Source organism: Oncorhynchus masou, chromosome 33, assembly GCF_036934945.1.
Source record: "Oncorhynchus masou masou isolate Uvic2021 chromosome 33, UVic_Omas_1.1, whole genome shotgun sequence".
Taxonomy (NCBI): Eukaryota; Metazoa; Chordata; class Actinopteri; order Salmoniformes; family Salmonidae; genus Oncorhynchus; species Oncorhynchus masou.
In genome coordinates, this window is record NC_088244.1 from 36,694,767 (window position 1) to 36,708,751 (window position 13,985).

A 13,985-nucleotide genomic window follows, 5' to 3' on the forward strand; every position below is an offset into this window, starting at 1 on the left:
CTGATCTTCCAGGAATATATTGCTATAGTCCACCTTTTCTAGTTCCTCTTGACTCCTTCTTTAAGCAATTGAATATGGATGTTGTGCAGCTGAATTGGTATAAAAGCTGTGCTGCCACTGTGTGGTACATAGAGAGAGCTGCACATTGTAAAACAAGCTAATCCTTAGCTGGCCATGGATAACATGTGTATTACAATAACTACTCAAATGTGAATTGAGATAACTTCCTGCCTAGGAGTGAGTCTTCAAAATAGTCAACGTAAAACATTTATCCTATCTTGTCATTTTTATTTGGAAATTGTGAAGTCTCAAAAATTCAAGATAGGGTACAATTGGGATAACAAGTGCACAAGGTTTTAAGTAGGGTACATGGTTGATAAGGTACAGAGTTAATATAATGCGTACAGATAATATATATATATATGCATTAGACCTTGTAGTGGCTCCACTCAAGCACCATATCCACAATCAAAAACCATATTAATTCACCATAAGTGGTTCAAGTAATACAAGCGCTGACATTTCAATTCATCTTAGTCCTACAGGTTGATCCAGATCAACAGAGGCCAGATGAGATGCCACTCGTCCACACCTCTGTGTAAGACATAGAACAAGCAGTAATGTGTTTTAACGAAAGCACCTTACTAAAAGCAGGATATTAAGTCCATAAAAAAAAAAAGTCTGCCGTGCAATTATCAAAACACTTTAAAAATGAGTTCAACACTGTTGAACAAAATCATGTCGGCAAATGAGGACAAAACCAACGACATCAGGCAGCAAAACAACAAATGCACAAACAAACTGAGGATTACGGAAAATAAAACAAGTACAGCAGGTTTTCACTACAGCTTCGACCAAATTAGGCATAACCTCTGATTTTCAGCTAAAAACTTGAAATGATCGACAATAGATCATTTCCCTTCTAGTTAAAGGTGCCATTTAACATTGTATTGCTCATTACAATTATTTTGGAAGAATACAAGACTTAGACATAACCAAATGATCTTACTACTTTCTTACCTTTATCATAAACCAATTCAAAAACGTTCAGAGTCGTGAACTATTGCTATTGTTTACACTTTCAACTGCCAATAACGAGAACCAATAGTGAGTTGGGAATAAACGTAATGTACCTTTAAGTAGCAGGAGAGGTCATAGTGTACTTGACTACCATGTCCCTCATAGGTCACCAAATCGTTACACTTATTGACATCATTTGTGAAACAAAAGGAACATTGGAAATGCAGGAGGTGTGGATCATCTTAACCATCAAACCCGTCTTGCATGATATTGAAAACTTTCAAAAGACTATATACATGTACAACAATAAGGGCTGCAGTTCATTGGCGATCTACCTACTTATGTGAATGTTAAATTAGTTGGCTCAGTTACACAAATTCAGTTCATAAATATTCTTAATCCTATCAGATTAACTACTTGACTATCTAAAATTGAACTTCTAAAATACAATACCAGCATCTACGGCATCATCAATTCATCTGAAAAACATACATTTCCATCACACACCACTTCCAACGCGCACCCATTCCTTTGCGACAACCATTACTTTGAGATTTTTTGATCTGACTTCAAACAACAACACAGCATTTCACCTCAAGTTAAGAGAGAAAAATAGAAACTTCCTGAATAATGCATTTGACAGCAATCGATACATACCATACTGTAGTGCCACACATCACAGCTAGCACTAATCTAGAGGGCCATTCTCAGCCGAATTAACACGACATACAGGTTGGAGGAAAAGGTGAATGAAATTTGCTTATTAAACGTTATACACAGTAGAGTTGTCAATAGGCCTTGGGAGAAAACAAGATACTGTAGGTATGTCTGTGCAGCAGGGCAAGTGTAAAAGAATGTCTACGGTTACATGGTTGGAATATAGTCAGTCATCAAAGATCCAGTACTCAAATCAAGGCTGGGCAATAGCCCAATGGAGGTAGCCATTTATCCTATCATACATAAGATCTGGATCCTTGCCAAAATCGAGACGTTTGACCTCTCGCTAAATCTAAACTAGGCAATATGAAGAGGAGTGCTTGCACAAACAGAGGTTAATGCAGTAGGTAGGCGATGTGTTTTAGTCCAGTGTGAATTTAAGGATGGTGTGTATATCGGAGGGGTGTGTCAGTTTCTGTGTGCGCTCTCTTGTCTGCAGATGTCTCCCAAATAGCACCCTATTCCCTATATAGTGCACTACTTTTGACCAGAGCCCTATGGAGCCCTGGTCAAAACTAGTGCACAATAGAGGGACTAGGGTGCCATTTGGAACAGAGCCCATTTGTATGATTGTGGTCCAGTTTAAACTCCTGAGTGTTTCTAGATGTGCACAACTCTACATGTACAGCTACCAGTGTATCTCCTCATTGGGAATCTACAGTACTGCATTAATTAGATGGGGTTAGACTGACTATAGGAAAGCACTGGGATTGGCTCTGGGGTCTTTCTGGTTCCTGTAGCGCACTGCCAGCCACACCCCAAGAATCTGGAAGAGAATGATTACATAATTCAGACAAGTATGTGGTCATAGCTTTTCACACTACCAAGCCAAAGCAAGATGTACTGAGATGGTCTGGTTGCGTATCCACCATAGTGTCTGGAATTGTGGACAGTGTGAAAATATCCAGGTTGGCACCGTTTGGTTGGGGTTCGGGTGGTCACGATAGTGTGAAAAGAGCAAAAAAGTGCCTAAAGAAAGGCTCGCAGCTCAGACACCCACCTCGGTAAAGCTGAAGAAGAGTCCGACCCCTCCCAGGATCTTCAGAGCCTCTGTCGCGTGCTGTAGCATCATGGTACCACAGGTGTAGCAGTTTCTCCTGTCTTTACACGGCTGCAATGGAAGACAGACACGCTCACAGTCTCAGCTGTGGTGTACTGGTAACAGTAGATCAACTGGCAAATACTCGGATAAAGCACAGGTAGCGAGGTACACACTACACTGGCAAAAGCAAGGGAGAAACATTCAGAGCTTCCTTGACCGTTACGTCCCATATTTATATGTGACAGGGCATTACCCATGGATAAAGACAAGTCATTTCCTTGTGGTGACTAATCATGAACAAGGGGGAAATGTAAAACACAGCTGCATTTTTACATGTGAGTAATTTAGAAGATGCATACATTTTCATACTTTTTTCCAGCTACCATTTCCCTGTCATACTTAGTATGAGCAGAAGGACACATGTATTACAAGTACAACTATTTTCAGGTAGTATTTTGCAGGAATATGCATTACAAGTACAGCCAACCCTTACAGCATTGCAGCTGAACCAGTCCTGGGTAAACTGTCTCTGGCCGAGGGTGTTGTTGAGCAGGCCACAGCAGTCCAGCCGGCCCTCCAGCTCTCCCTTGGTGTTGTTGCTCATCAGACTCCAGGTGGAGTTCAGCAGCTTCTCCTGGAAAGAGAGAGGGCGTATAATAATAATAATAATAATAATAATACTAATGCCATTTAGCAGATGCTTTTATCCAAAGCGACTTTTTGTCATGAGTGCATACATTTTTTTGGAGGCCCCAGTGGGAATCGAATCCATGATCATATGCAATTGCAAGCACCATGCTCTACGGACTGAGCCACACAGGCCCATGAGGACATGAGTGAGTGGAAATACAAGAGAACATGGGCTCTGTTTACACAGGCAGACCAATTCTTATATTTCTTTCAACTAATTGGTCTTTTTGATCAATCACATCAGATCTTTTCACATCAGCTCTTTTTTTCCCCTGATTGGTCAAAGACCAATTAGTGAAATAAATTACCGAAATTGGGCTGCCTGTCTAAACGCAGCCATAAAGATTGATTCTACAGAGAAAGAGGGAGTGGAAGGGAGCAGCTGACAAGGCATAGCTGAAATGGATAGAGGAATCTATGTCATTCCTTTCAGATCTACACAAGTTCCTAGGGGGTTGGGTCAACTCTTACCCTACGAGTTCCGGAGCCTGCTGTTTTTTTTGTTCTACCTGATCATTAATTGCACCCACCTGGTGTCCCAGGTCTCCAGAGTTGAGTTTGAGAGATCTATGGGAACTCACCTGCTGGTCTTGGTTCATGGCCAAGCAAGAGCATGAAACTCCAAATTGGACAAGGAATACCAGGAAAAGTATGATCATGTACTACAATGGCCCGGTTAAAGGAAACAACAAACTGGTAATTTATCAACTAGGCCTATATTGACAGAGTACATTCTACATTGGCGCTTCTACATTCTACAATGGCGCTTCTACATGGGAGTTTCTACATTCTACATTAGAGTTTCTACATTGGGAGATAGGGGGTAAGCTTACCTATTAAGCCCACGTCCATCTTTCGATTCAAAGAAGGGGAAAAAAAGAATATTTTCTGCTATTTAATGTTTCAACCAGTGTATGTGGTTGTTGTATCCATACCAGTTTTTATTTGAAGACAACCAGATGTTTTATTACTAAGTTATTGACATGTGTAAGTTCCTACAACTGGCCAATTTCAAAGCTGCAAAATAACTTGTGGCGACTCTCAGATAAACACATTTTTTACAGATGTTTTTTTTGTTGCACCATCACAGATAGGTGATCATACTTCATGTAAAATGAAGAGATTCATGTGTTGATATGCACATGATAGCATACTACATGGGTATAAATGACTATTTATTGCCAAACGAAGCCATGTGGTTTTTCATGCTAGCAGTCGTACCACATGTCACAGTCAATACAGTAGCAACATAACTTGGTAAACCACAACAATATAATAGCTCTCAAGAACTCACAGCTCACATTGTTTTATGGATTTTGTCTTATTTTACTGTTAAATTAACATTGTTATACATACACATTTGTGTAAATTTGACATTTAGCTCAGGTGGGCTTAACGGTTACAGTAGAACACAAAGCACCCCCTGGAAATGAAAATAAATATTGTTCAATACTAACTTTGCATAATATTGTAGTCTATAGTTTATATTTATTCCCCAAACAATTTTTTAAAACTATAAATCATTAATTAAGCCCAGTATGCATTGAAACACATGGGGATTGTGTTGATATCCCTAATATTCAATGAACCTGAGCATAAATATGTATTTTCTTCCGATTTGTGTTGATTAAAATACTCAAACTAGAGTTATGCATCTATCCATGGTGCCTTTACCAAAAGTAAGAACAATTAAAAGGCCTCTGTAGTCTCTCCAAGATGTTTGGAGTGGACCGGTAGCCGTTGATGCAGTGTCATGACGTTGGCCTGAGGGGGGAGGTTTATGACCCCCATAAAATACCTTCCCCCTTTTTCCTCTCTCTACTAATGTGACTATTAAAAAAATCCCTTTGTTAACATTGAGTCTGGTGACATTAAAAGATGGGAAACGGAACCATATTTCGGTAATCCAACCAGTTGAAAATATGTGTTGGGACTTAATGAAGATGATGTCAGTTCAGGTGGTGTCTGAGACATGATTACTGATGATAGGACGACATAAACTGTTTCTGGGAAAATCTACACATTCTAGTTATCAGATTCACATGGAATTGTTGTGCAATTTAAATGTTTAAATATGAAACTATTTGTGAAAAGATTAAATGTAATTTTTAGCTCCTAAATGAGAGAATTGGTTTTCATGAGTAAACTATGCTCAACTCAGTGGCCCCGCCCATGTGAACAGACACTGGTTGTAAACTATGAAGCACGGCCCTCTCTCCCAATCCTATATAAGCCCCTTGACGAAAATGTAACTTTTTGCTCCAAGGGCGCGTGGACTTGAGGTCCCCACGTTGAAAGGACAAAGTCCACCTACAGAACTAAGCCAACCTCAGCAAGAACCTGATGAAATTAGCATCGAATTTCAATGTGAAGGTGACGACCTACACATTGAAAGGATGAATTTCGACTATACCAGCCAGAATATAGCATGAGCTTAAAGTATGGCAACTTGGTATGAACATTGAACTCTTATTCACTAAAGAAGTGATACCTCCTAGCCGTTACGTTAGCGCAGCAACTGTGGACGTGGGCTAGGAGAGGACGGACAGAGTATTTGTCCTACCACACGACGACGATACTACCAAGTATCCATTCTACCATAAGACATTCTTCAAAGGAAAACCCGGCCTCCCATCTACGACCAACTGATCGAGGCGCAGCTCAGAGTAAATATTAATTGCATTTTCCTTTTTCAAATGGGCGGTAATTTTGAATGCATAAGATACTGTATTTACGTTAGCATAACTGCCTACGGCCCGATAGACACAAAACCTCTTTGCTCCTCAGTCTTCTCGCTCTTTCACTCAAACCCAACCCGCTTTCCTTGTGTAACCAGCTGTCATATCTGTTCCGTCCGCTAGGGACGTTTTGCTTTATGACATAATTTGTAATCAATGTATGATCCATTCTGTGTAGATGTAATTCTGTGAGTTTATTTAGGTATTGAGTAAATAAATAATTAAACCAACTTCCTGCCAGGGTTCGTGAAGATAACTAAGAACTTACAACTTTCAGATGAGACTAAATAAGGTGAAGATTAAATATTGACTGCTATTGATGTAAAAGATTACTAGGTCTTTAAGAGTTTATTCGGAAGATAACAGCTCTATAAACATTATTTCATGGTGCCCCGACTTTCTAGTTAATTATTTACCTGAATCAGGTAATATTAATTACAAATAAATTATTTTATAGAATAGCATGTCATATCACTTAATCCGGCATAGCCAAAGACACGACAGCAGAGAGAGAAGATTTTAAGGATATCAGGGATAGAAGACCTACAAGTAGCAGACAAAAATGGAAACAAATGAGAGACAAGAAGATGACCATTGGACCGACTACTCATGCAGTTAGGCCCAGGGCATTGTTATATTGTTGTCTCTCATCCAGGTGATTCTATTGTTTGGTTCAACACATGTACCATTGTAATGCAACAGTAGAGGGAGATTTGAAACTGTCTTCAGACAGGCTTTAGGGAAACAAGTTGAACTAATTAACAATAATAGGAGTACAGAAAATGTGAACCAGCATTTAGATAATTCATTTAAACTTGTGTGTGTGTTATGGTCTTTGTGCATGGCTTCTTATCCACAGCGGACCAGTGTGGGTGCAAGGTTGTGTTCTAACCAAACAATAACACACCTGATTCAACTAATCCGGTCTTGAATAGTTTAAGTCTATGGATAGTTAAATCAGGTGTGTGCTGGTTGGCAAAAATAAAAGCCGAGGTTCACATTGATCTCTGTGGATACGATTGGACACCCCGCTGTTATGAGTGGTAATTTCATGATGAATAGTAATGATCAGTTTATTTTTATAACTGTAGGGGAGATTCATATAATCTAAGATCCCATAAGAAATGTCAGCCTGCATGTTTTCAACATTTGGAAATGGATTCAAATTGATTATTTAAGAGGTTGGTTTATTTGGAATATCTATGGATTTAACGGTACATTCGGTACCCATTAAGCCCAGTCTGGACTTGTCACATATTTGATCAAATATTTTTCTCTTACAATAAAAAATGTCATAAAAGTTCACATGAGATGTTAATCTTTCATTTTATCTCCACCTTTCTTACAAAAACTTAATAGATACACTATTCCAATCTGTAATACAATGAAGTCAGGGAAACTGTAATTAAAGCCCAACGATTGACTCAAACTGAGCCACGTTAGGAGACTTCTTCCTACAGGACACATAAAGGATACAAAGAAGAGCATGACTTGGTGGTGGTGGATGGCTCCGATGAGTCCCACGATGGCTATGAGAAGCAGGAAGAAGCCCACAGCTATGACTCCACCGATGATGTGGATGCTAGACACGATGCCAAACTCCTTCCCCCATGCTGCCACGCCTATCAGCAGCAGACCTACCAGCTGAGGAGGGTGGTAGTCAAACACAGTGAACTGTTAACCTGGTCCCAGATGTGGTTGTATTGTCAACTCCTTTGGTCATGGTACATATTTGCAATGCTCATAGGAGTTGGCAAGACAGCACAAACTGATCTGGAACCAGGCTTAAAAGAAGTCATAGCAAGAGGTAAATTAACAAGCAATCAAGTAAGGAATCACTGGCTGATACAACAGTGTTGAGGCAGTTTATGCTGAGGACATGGGAAAGGTAATATAATAAATAACTAGGCCAATGTGCTGATTGAGGAATGCATCCAAACAAAAACACCACACACACAGATAGATATGTTATTTAAGGGCTGAGCTGGCAGAGGAGAACTATGCACTATAGCAGGGTTTCCCAGACCCCCCCCCACCCACAAACCAAAACGTGAACCCTGGGGTGGGGGGCAGTATCGAGTGGACCTTATGGAACAGCTGTAACACGTGTCAGTGACGATTCAGAGGACGAGGGAGATAACGCTCACTGTGAACTAGTTATATAGCTAAATCAAAACCCTACTGGGTCAGCTAGCTAGCTAGCTAATGTACAGTATTGTTTGGAATAGCTAGATAACTACCTATCCACTTGCAGATGTAGCTATGTTTTTACCCAACCCAAGCAATGATGCGTTCTAATGTAGCAGTTAGCTAACTTTAGTGGGCCACCGTTATTTGGTTAGCTAGCTAATGTTAACGCTAAATATTTGACACAATACGTTTAACGTTAGCAAAAGCAACAATCTACGTCAGAAATTACCCATATGTCCAGTTAGATGACATCGTAAGCTAGTTAAAAAGGAATTAAAAAAAAAAGTGTTAGCTAGCTAGTTACACAATCTTCCATTTGCTAGCTTGCTAGCTATCCAGTTTAGCTGTCTAGCAAGCTATCGTTAGCTAGCTAAGGTATTCCACTTCAATACTCACAATGTAAACCACATTTAAGGAACAAAGCGCGTTTTTAGAGCAGGTAAATCCACCACAGACCATATTCGTATTTTTAAAAATCAAAATTCTAAAACAAAGACCTTGCTTTAATAGCAAAGCTTTCACAGGCTAACTGGCTAAACTGATTTGTTGTTGGTCTGGCAGGCAACAGCACACAAGTGAAAAGAGGGCGTTGTCATGACGTGTGTGCATGACATCATCAAGAATACTTATCTCTCTGTATACAGTATTTGGAAGAGAAAATGTGCAACACTTTCCAAATATCATAATTCTTGAATAAAATCAAATATATGATCCAGTGTTATTCATATCACATATGGGGTAATGAATGATTATCATAAATAGATGGAAGGCCTTACTCCACAAACCTTGACAAGGAGAATGGCAACATAGTGCAGAGAGGGTTGAAAAAGAGAGAGACACAGGAGGCACTCAAAGGCAGATGATTGTTATGTAAACATTAACTTACCCATGCATTGGCATTATGTCATGTACAGCAACACCAGCGACCAGCAACACGAGACAAGGAGAGGCTCTGATGCTGTCAGTGTTACTATAGGCTTGTTGTTGTGCCCTTATTGTGAACATAGAGATATCTATTAACACAAATACTTAAAGCACCTATTGCACCTGAAATTGTATTGTTATGTAAAAGAAAATAGTATGACTTTTGAATCCGCAAAAATAACCTTTGCAGTTGTTAGTGCTGCCTAGAGCACATACGATTTGAAATAAGGAAGTCAGTTCAAAGCCATCAGAGGAAACTGAAACATGTTGCAATGAGAGCTCTGGTGTTTTGTGGTCTAGACTTTTGAGTGTACCTTTCTTCTGGGGTATAGTTTTGCATTTTAACGGTTCATTTGTGGAACGAAAAAGAGTTCAAATGGGCTGAAAGCGACCGCATTCTTTACCCAGTTTATTTCAATATACATACTTCAAGATGAATAGCAGCAACAAATTGGCTCAGTCAAGTGCCATAAGAGCAGAGGTGAAACGGCATGAATCCATCCAGAACACAATCAACAAACTGTTCAAGCAGTTTGAGAGGGTTGGTGATCAGCAGCTCCGTTCTGGCCTGAAGGTTTACCTCCATAGTATTCAGGGTAAGCTCTCTTATCATCACAGCAGGTGCAAGCTTTGTTTGACACGAAATTACAATGTGCAGTTTTGAATCAATTCCACGGTGTTACTGAATTCAAGTATAGCGTTCGAAACCTGTGACTTAGATCACATTATAGGTTTGTATAATATTGTTGGTAACGGAAAATATCTTTCTTTCTACTGATTAGCCCATTTGAAGTCTTTCTCAACTGTTATGCCTTGTGCATACCCCCTTCAAGTAAAGTATTATGTGTTGTTGTTTGTGATGGAGGTGGAGTTTTAATTTAAGGTCAAGACAGACCAGTTACCCAGAAATGTGTGTGCATCTCACAACAACTGACTGCAGATCATGATAAGATCAACCTCTTGACTTCCCCGGTGTGAGCGCTTTCTTCCACACTTCCCTCTCTCTCACTTCAACATTTCCATTTGACTTTCGTCTGAGAGTGAAGCCATGTTTGTGTAGCTACTATTTAGTCTGAACACAGGGTTAGCAACACGTTTCTGTGGCCATTACCATGGCAGCAGGGTTGTTCAACCCAAAACGCTGTCTGCCACCCTTCTTCTGTACCCTCAAAGCCACTTCCTCTCAGACCAAGACAGTTTCCTAGCACCTTAGTTTGCATGCAAATTCTGTCGCTTTCCATCACTTCCTACATCCTCCTTCCCACTCTTGCTTAGTTTCTTTCTTGATTTCACAGAGCGTCTTTGTTTTATTGTTGTTCACCTGCTATTCTGTTTTACTAATGAATGAGATGGCTGCCCTAAACCATACGCAAAATTGAGTAGAGATGTTAAAAATAATTGTTCAACCTTTTCTCCCTAGATCATCAATGTATTATTCAGTGAAAGATAGTAATTTAGTCACTCCCCTATTTGGCTGTAGGAGAAAGGTCACCAGAGTCCCTAATTAGTTGAGAGTCACTTGTGCTTTAAACAGTTATTTAGCATAATTTATACATTTTGGCCAGCAAATGTTCCATGGCAGCCACGATCAAAGACTCTGACTCTGACAGTCCACTCTGTGGTACCCATCTCATGGGCTCAATCCCAAATGGCACTCTATTCCCTACATAGAGCACTACTTTTGGCCAGAGCCCATAGTGTGCATTGCACTGGTGTCAGAGGCGGCATTTCTGTCAGGAATTGAATGGAAGTGAGTTGGATGAAGCGGATGATGGCCGCCATGCCAAAAATAGGCTGACCAAAAAAACAGCGTGGGGAGAAGGAATGATGCTCCAGGGTGCCGAATGAAGCCATTTGAATTAGTATCTGTCACATGCAGCAGCTCCGTTCTCTGCAGCATGCCAACACAGTGGGAGAGTGGATGATTTCTGTAGAGAAAACAGATTAAAGGCCCAGTGCTGTAAAAAAAATATTTTCCTGTGTTTTCTACATATTTCCACAATGAGGATGGAATAATACTGTTAAATTGTGAGAATTATGATAATGCCCTCTTAGTGTAAGACCCGTTTAAAAAGACTACCTGTTTTGATGGGATGGAGTTTTGACATCACTAGACAGTAAATTGGTTAATAGTCCAATAAGAAAGAGAGTTCCAAACCTCTGACAATAACAGCTAGTTTTCCCCTCCCCACTTAGATCACTCCCTGACAGTCCTTGCAAAATTATTGCTTGAACAATGTATCTTGCTCGGAAGCAATTTTTGTTCAAATAAGGTACTTAATTGTTACTCAGAAATGATTTGATATTGAGAGAAAAACGGCTGCAATGGGCCTTTTAAAGAGGACCAGGGATGGCTCACAGCAAAGATGGAATACCCAGCTAGCACATAACGTTCTGAGACCCATAGATTTCTTAAAGCTTGGTGAGAACGTGTTTTGATTTCTTAATTTAACCTTTATTTAACTCGGCAAATCAGTTAAGAACAAATTCTAATTTGCAATGACGGCTGAGGAACAGTGGGTAAACTGCCCTGTTCAGGGGCAGAATGACAGAGTTTTACCTTGTCAGCTCAGGGATTCGATCTAGCAACCTTTTGGTTAGTGGCTCAACACTCTACCTGCTGCCCTATGGTTATTTTGCATACATCCTTCCTGCAACTTTCTGGGAGTAGTTAAGGATAGTTGCTTGGCTTTGGAACATTCTCAGCACATTTAAGGAACTTGACAAAAAAAACATTATTTTCTTAGTATTTCATTGCTGTAACAGAATGTTTCCTAAAAGTTCAAACATGGTTACATTTCATTTGGATTTTGGTTATGTTCTAGGGACGTTCTCCAACTGGTTTGACAATAGGAATGCTCTCAAATAGTTCATTGAATGTTGAGAAACAATGCTTTTCTGTGGGAATTTCAGTACTTCAGCATAACGTTTCCTACCAGTTTCCTCATGGTTCTATTTAAAGTCATATTCTCAAATGGTTCTGAGAACATTAAAAAAACTTTAGTAACGTTAAGAGAGCATTCGAAGAATGTTATTTAAAAACAGGTACATTCCATTCTCAGCATTGTTTCCTTTGAAATGGGGTCTGTTTGAATAGACAAAAATAAACAGATTTGTATGCATAAAACAACATGGCATGCTGGCTCCATCCTGGTGGTGCAGTGGACTGATTCCATTGATAGAGAACAGACGATTATAGGTTTGAATCTCACTGATGCCATGTCACAATAAAAAAATGCAGGCCTTTGCATGATTTAATGCCCAAGTAAATTAATTACCATGTGTCCTATCTGTGCTTGGAGTTTCAAAAACATTTACCGCAAATAAGCTAGCAGTGTTATTAAAAGTCTTATTGAAACATTCATTGAAAGTTTTAAGGAAGTTATTCAAAAACCTCCAACTGATCTATATGTTCCATTCTCAGAACGTTAATAAAACCTCCCTGGAAAACGTTAAAGGAACCAGAGTAAAAGTTCTCAGAACCTCCCTGCAACCTAAAAATAAATGTTCACAGAAAAGGCCACATTTTCACTTCTGTTCTCATAACGTTTAAAAAACGTTCAGTTTTTACCGGTCAGGAAATGTATGGCTTCGTTACCACATCCAATGTGAAACCAAAAACATATGTTCCCACAACTTACAAGGAACCAAATGTGCTAGCTGGGTAATATATAAAAATATCATCCACGCTGTACTGCAGCGCCAGCTGTGCCACTAGAGACTCTGGGTTCGCGACCAGGCTCTGTCGTAACCGGCCGCGACCGGGAGGACCGTGGGGCGACGCACAATTGGCCTAGCGTCGTCCGGGTTAGGGAGGGGTTGGCCGGTGTCTCATCGCACACCAGCGATTCCCGTGGCGGGCCGGGCGCAGTGCGCGCTAACCAAGGTTGCCATGTGCACGGTGTTTCCTCCGACACATTGGTGCGGCTGGCTTTCGGGTTGGATGCGCGCTGTGTTAAGAAGCAGTGCGGCGTGGTTGGGTTATGTATCGGAGGACGCATGACTTTCAACCTTCGTCTCTCCCGAGCCCGTACAGGAGTTGTAGCGATGAGACAAGATAGTAGCTCCTAAAAACAATTGGATACCACGAAATTGGGGAGAAAACGGGGTAAAATTTTAAATAAAAAAATACATATATATCATCCAGCCTCAACACTGCCCTCTGTCAGTGTCCATCTGACTCCCTCTGTGTGTGTGTGTGTGTGTGTGTGTGTGTGTGTGTGTGTGTGTGTGTGTGTGTGTGTGTGTGTGTGTGTGTATGTGTGTGTCAGAGAGAGAGAACCCACGTGTCTGACGACCCTTGCCTTGAGCAACCGGATTCTTCATCTCAAATCTGTGGGAGTCTATTTCAGATTCATCAAGAGACAGAAAGATATGCAAACCTCTTACACGTAAGCACATAAATGGAACACTAAAAATATGATTTTATATGTTCTCCAGGAGTTCACACATAAATTGACTTGCTCTCCAAAAATAACATTGTGTGTTAGCCCTAAGGTGGATGTACCAGTCACATTCATTCAGTGCACTTCCTCTGTGTTTGAGACTGCATCATGTTGTTCCTAGGCTGTGTTTTACTCCTTAAGCTAAATGCTGTCAGGGTCTTTTGTATTCAGTGTGAGTGTGGTCAAGGCCCCCTCAGTGACTGGAAGCGGGTTAGAGGG

General features: G+C 40.3%; 1 protein-coding gene across 1 annotated transcript; it reads right to left on the bottom strand.

Annotated features, from left to right (window-relative positions):
- Window positions 1-267: 267 nt before the first annotated feature.
- tspan31 (tetraspanin 31) lies at window positions 268-8,966 on the bottom strand. Its single transcript, XM_064957511.1, has 6 exons — window positions 8,794-8,966; window positions 7,684-7,851; window positions 4,051-4,131; window positions 3,273-3,413; window positions 2,738-2,848; window positions 268-2,503 (listed from the first exon to the last, which is right to left on the bottom strand). Exons 1-6 carry the CDS (start codon window positions 8,854-8,856, stop codon window positions 2,429-2,431), a joined length of 639 nt encoding a protein of 212 aa, XP_064813583.1. The 5' UTR covers window positions 8,857-8,966; the 3' UTR covers window positions 268-2,428.
- Between the last annotated feature and the right edge of the window lie 5,019 nt (window positions 8,967-13,985).